Raw genomic sequence first — 5,602 nt, forward strand, 5'->3', positions numbered from 1 at the left:
CTCTCTCTCTCTCTCTCTCTCTCTCTCTCTCTCTCTCTCTCTCTCTTTCTCTCTCTCCGCGCCGCGACGCATTTAATAACGCGCGTTAAATTATCTTCTGTCAGCGAATAATTATCGCGTGGCCGAGCGACGACGGGGAAATTGAAGTGGCGCGCTATTTTCTCGCTAAGGAATTTTCCGCTTCTCAAAATTTACAGCAGTAATATTAATTAATTAAGTACTAATAATTTACGATAATAATTCGCCGGTAGGTTAATCTCCGTCGCAAACATCTTTACGTACTTCGACCTCCCTCCTTGACGTCGGGATACAGCTTCCTAATTCGACGCCATTTGTCAGGTCGCTTCTTGCGGCGCATGCTGCGGCATCCGAAGCTATTCTTTCACTACTAATTTAAAGCATACTCGACGAGGCAATTTGTGTGTTTAGGTCCCAATTGAAATGTCAGAGGTCGACCGTTATCCATCGAAACAAATTGTTCCGTAGCCGTTTCCACGCCGTTGTCAGGCTGTCCGATAAGTTTTTATTCGCTGTACTTCAAGTCACACGTGCGCAATTTTATTTCGAATTTACGCATATAAAATTGCTTGAATTTTTTATTTTTAACGCGATTATTTTACCCTGTCAAGCTGTCTGTTGCAATTTTCAATAGCTCCTCGCAAAAATGCAATTCTGTTATTGGGCATCGTGGCATTTCAAAATTGCAATCACATAAAAGTTTCTGTTTGGTGACGTGCCGTGGCATCCTGGTCGGAGCTAAGACGATACAATTTTTCTCCGGATGTGTCTGTGCACAAAGAGGATAAAAATGAACCTTGAAAACTGCAGCTGCACAAACAAATAGCTTAACGCAAAGAAAAAAAGATTACAATATCTTGATATTGCGTTTTAATTTTAATTTCATTCTATTTAAGTTTAATTCGATAGATTTTTTTGAATCTTTACATTTCAACGCTTTTCAATATAAAGACAGTATCATTATAAATGGAAGCATTTAATCATAGAAGCGATAGAAGCAGTGTCTTTTCAAACGCAATTTATGCCGAAGTATAGGAGCGTCTTTATTAAACAACGGTTCGGCGAACGGGTCGGCGGGATCGTAAATTAAGAAGTGTAATACGGCAAACGAAAATAAAACGAGTCGAAATTTAATATCGCAACAGATTGGCCGATCGTGATCAGCGATTATTCGCGGAAAATCCCGCAACCCGGAGGTACACGAGGCGGAATTCTCGCGGCTCCGGTGCATATTTACACCCCCCCTCTTACGCGAGATATATGTGCGCGCGCGGAGGGAACATCTGCGAGATGTGGCGCGCGCCGGCATTACGAAGGATTGCGGTTGCATACTGCAGTTGATGCGCGGCGATAGACAGGCGGCTAAGCTGCTCGTACCAATCTGTCGCGCCCTAGTTCAGCCCCTAATTATTATGCATTGCCATGCAAATAGATATGGCATTTAATCGAGACTTGCCACACGCGAGATGACTGCACACGCCTCATGGTACATGGCGAGAGGAGTCTTTGACACGGCCACTGCGGAAAAAAATAGCGGAAACGAGGCGGGAAGGTGAAACGACGACGACCCCATCCGCGATTGTCGCGGCACTTGTAGAACAGTTGTTGACAGGCATTGCCGCGGCGGGTGAGAGAGAACGGCGCCGCGTTAATCGCATTAGTCAGATCGCGGAGGAGCCGCGCGAATTAGCGGGCCATGGAAAACGGGAAATTAAAGGGGTATTAGAAAACGGGTTACGAGGAAACAGGTCTCTCTCTTTCTCTGCATTGCCCCCCCCTTCCTCATTCCCCCCTCTCTCTCTCTCTTTCGGCATTTCTCTCTCTCCCATAAATCTTTTTCATCGAGAAATTCGACGGCGCGCGAGATGAAATTTATGAACTCGAATGCCAGGACTTTCCTTCTCCTCCTGGAAAAGGAGGAAAGCAGATCCGCGAGACACTTAACTCGGTAACAGGAGGATCTTACAGGGGATGAGAGTGAGAAAGAGAGAGAGAGAAAAGCCAATTACTTTAGCCGCGGGGATGAGGCGAAAGAGTAAAATTTGTAACGGAAGTTCGGCAGTAGTACGGACGAGGGGCAATTCTGCGTTGACGTATCGCGGCGTCGAGTTTCGAAATGAAATATCCGGTTTCCGTACATTCGATCTTTCGGTCGGTATATTTCAACTTTGTCTAACGACTGCGTTATTAGGTCAACGCTTCTTCGCTCATATCCTGCAGGCGTAAAGGAGGGGGTAGGGGGGGGAGAGGGATATACGCGATCAGTGAAATATTAAACCTTTCAGCGTCACGTCGGCTGCTATTTATACTATTATTGTTGATAGGGTACGGAAGAACTAATGAAACTTTGATATATATATATATACATATATATATATATATATATATATATTGTACAAAATGGGAAGAATATATCGCGTTCCCTGCGGCAGTTTCCCCATTCGAATATATCTATTGTTAGCGATAAAGAAATTTAATATGAGCATGATTAAATAAGTAAAAATGTTCATCTAAAATTTTTCTCATATAAAAATCTTGTTATATATAGATTGGACGTATGCATACGTTATAGAGAAACCACGAAAATTGTAATGCCAATTTTCAAATATCCGTTTTCCCGATCAATTCCAGTGGCAGTATAAATTTATCAACTAATTCATTAAATCCGTTAATATTCTTTTACATTTCTCTCTTTCTCTCTCTCTCTCTCTCTCTTTGTCTCTTTCTCTCCTCTGAAATTTGCCTACTACATTACGCGTCACTATAACCGTTACGTTGCACTTTTACGATAAGCGCGATTACGCTTTACGGCAGGTCGCAAAATCTATACTCCACACGGGCTTTACAAGCTTACGCCATTTTCTCCGTAAAAATGGACAAGAAACGACTGTCGTTGCCGTCATCAAGAAAGTTCTCTCTTTTCGTCCAGCGTAATTTCGACGTCGCGCCGGTTGCAGTTCGTGAAACGTCGCGCGTCCGCGTTGGCTTCCGTGTTCGCGGTCTGCAGACCGGGAGAAAAACGAATCGGTTTCTCGCGTCGTTTCGACACGAAAAAAAGAAAAACAGAAGGAAAAAAAGAGAGAAGTCGATTTGGCGGACGTAATTAGCCGCTTCCGTCGTCCGGTCGGGGCGCGTTAGCTGGCGCGTCGAAAATTTTCCCCGAGAAAATTACTGCGAGCGCGCGCGCGCTTGGCCCGCTGGGTGCTCCCGGCGGGTGCCTGCACGTCGTAAAATTTCACGGTATCGCGCCGCGAACAATATCCCCGATATTTCCGTTTTCGAGGCCGCCCGTCGCGGATACGACGCCCTGAGGGGCCTTCGTCATGGTTACTTTTGTTCTACTAGAACGGAGCCTCTCCCCGTCCGTCGATATTCCCGTCGTCTCCGTTACGCGCTTTCCGATAGTCGAAACGTCAACGCGCGCGCATCGCACGCGGATGCCGTGCCGATGCGCGCACGGCGCGCGTATTTAACGCGCGGGGACGGGGCGAGCGACGCAATCAATATATAACGAGGCGAACGCAACGTGGAAAATAGACATGTAAATTATGCGCGCCTGAAAATTATATTCGCCGCTCTGTTAATACGAGAGAGGAAGGTATAATTTCTCGCGCACATGTATCGGCGGAATATATTATAACAGACATCGTTGTATCGGACGCATAATAGATCGTAACGGGCCATTTTTTTTTTCGAGAAAATTCGAACAAGAGAACGGAAAAGATGATTAAACGAGAGAAGAGGGAAAGAGAGCTAGGAAATGTAAAGATTGAAAATAGTCGAGCCATCAGGTAGGTTATTTTGGATGCGCGATACTATACCAACTGGAAAATCTTAAAGCGGAAAATATAAAAATTTTTCACGGGTATCGTGCCGCGAACACGGTATTCCCAATATTCTCCGTTCCGCAGCATCGCTGTGTACGATACCGCAGGGGCTTCCGTTACTGTTATTCTCGACCTGCACTCGTTTGAGTTCACTGCCGTGAATAAATACAGTCTTTTCAGCCAGGAATTTCGTGCCTTTACACGCTTAATACAAGCACCTTACGGATAACAGCGCGAAACGTTACGTTTCTCGCTTTATGCGAATTTACGTAAGAAAATATAAAATGTCTAAAAACTTTGCGCATGTAGATGGTTTTGTGAACGTTTCGTTTTTCCTAATCGGTTTATTTTTAATGACAAATCGCGTTTGCGATCGTGTATTACGAGATTGTCGATTTGCGACGAAAACGGTGGCGAAAACACCGCGCGCGGATACTTAAATGCCTGTATATATAAGCGTGCCGTCGACGCCAGCGACGAGATTTCTCAGGGTAAACACCCTAAATTGCCGACAACAGGGACCAAGTAATATTCCTGACAGTGCGATCTAAAATGTTAATTTGCCGAATAGTCGCGCGAAACGGACGAAGAATCTAATTCATGGTATAGCCCCGAGTGCAAATTAACGGCGCCGTTCAGTGTTCTATTCGAGAATAGGATTAACGAAATACTTAATGCAATCGCGCTCAATCTTCATTTAGTCGCGCATTCACGAAAACGAAATTAAGTCTTATGCAAGAATAACGTCTATCATTGTCAGAGGGAATAATTAATTTTCCCGCTTTGACGCTTGAAATCACCGCTGTTCTCCAGATAACAAGAGGGTCTCGACGGCGGAATTTCATGAATCTGTGTCTAAATAGAATTTCTCATTCGTACTTTCTCCCAACGGCGGAGCGCGTTTTACCAATGTATGTAAACGCTTCAACTTGTAATTTGATAAGCTCGGATATTAATCTCTTGAGTACTTCAACTTCGATCGACTAACGAACGCTCTAAAAAGAATCAATGAACGACTATTTTCTCGACATTTGGACAAAAATACATGAGGGAGAGAGAGAGAGAGAGAGAGAGAGAGAGAGAAATAATTTAAATGTTTTTTTACTTAATATATAATGTCTCTATTCATTTTTAACATTTTAATTACTTGATGAAGATCATTTGATTAAGGCGATCACATTCTCCAAGAATATTACAGCTGCGAAAAAGTAAAGCTTGTCAAAATACTAATTTTTGAGAAAATTCTGCGCTGAAGTTTCCCTAAAGAGTGACTAGAACTATTTTTGAAATTTAATTTAGCTTTAACGGGTAAATAATCAATTATTAGCCGCGCGAAAGCAGCACTCTGGGATCGTTCCGCTGTCGCTGCTGCAGCGAATCTCAAATTCTTTGCCGCCGACACTTCGGGCGTCGTGACGATGCAAGGATTACTCTCGAGGGGGCGAGAGAGAGAGAGAGAGAGAGAGAGAGAGAGAGAGAGAGAGAGAGCGACGAGATAGCGCAAGCGCTATACGTGTATATACATATAAGAGTCGTCAAATTATTCTGGACGTGCTTGTCGACGCGGCGGTGCATCCGCCTGACGGCGCGGGGAATTCTCTTTGGGATATATCGTGGTTTGTTTACCCGAAACTACCGTCCCAGGCCGCGTCGCCAGGAGATCCGTCTCTGTCACTTCGTATACAAAGGACTTGGGGGACGGTGTGCAAGTTGGCGAACGACGATAGGATATAAGAGGGGGGGGGGCGGGGGCGGCC

General features: G+C 44.6%; 1 protein-coding gene across 3 annotated transcripts in view; it reads right to left on the bottom strand.

Annotated features, from left to right (window-relative positions):
• The window catches only part of LOC105456330, a 6,469-nt gene extending 5,960 nt beyond the window's left edge, over positions 1 to 509 (bottom strand). For 2 of the 3 annotated variants that reach the window (XR_975233.1, XM_011700282.1), the window contains exon 1: positions 283 to 509. Coding sequence is in view for 2 of the 3 variants with exons in the window: in XM_011700282.1 (XP_011698584.1) it covers positions 283 to 358 (76 nt within the window). In the remaining variant the exon portion in view is untranslated. Of the gene's footprint in view, positions 1 to 232 lie in introns of all 3 variants that reach the window. The other variant, XM_011700283.1, reaches the window with a different exon arrangement.
• Positions 510 to 5,602: the final 5,093 nt, after the last annotated feature.

This window comes from Wasmannia auropunctata, unplaced genomic scaffold (genome assembly GCF_000956235.1).
Source record: "Wasmannia auropunctata unplaced genomic scaffold, wasmannia.A_1.0 LD335709.1, whole genome shotgun sequence".
In the NCBI taxonomy this organism is placed as follows: Eukaryota; Metazoa; Arthropoda; class Insecta; order Hymenoptera; family Formicidae; genus Wasmannia; species Wasmannia auropunctata.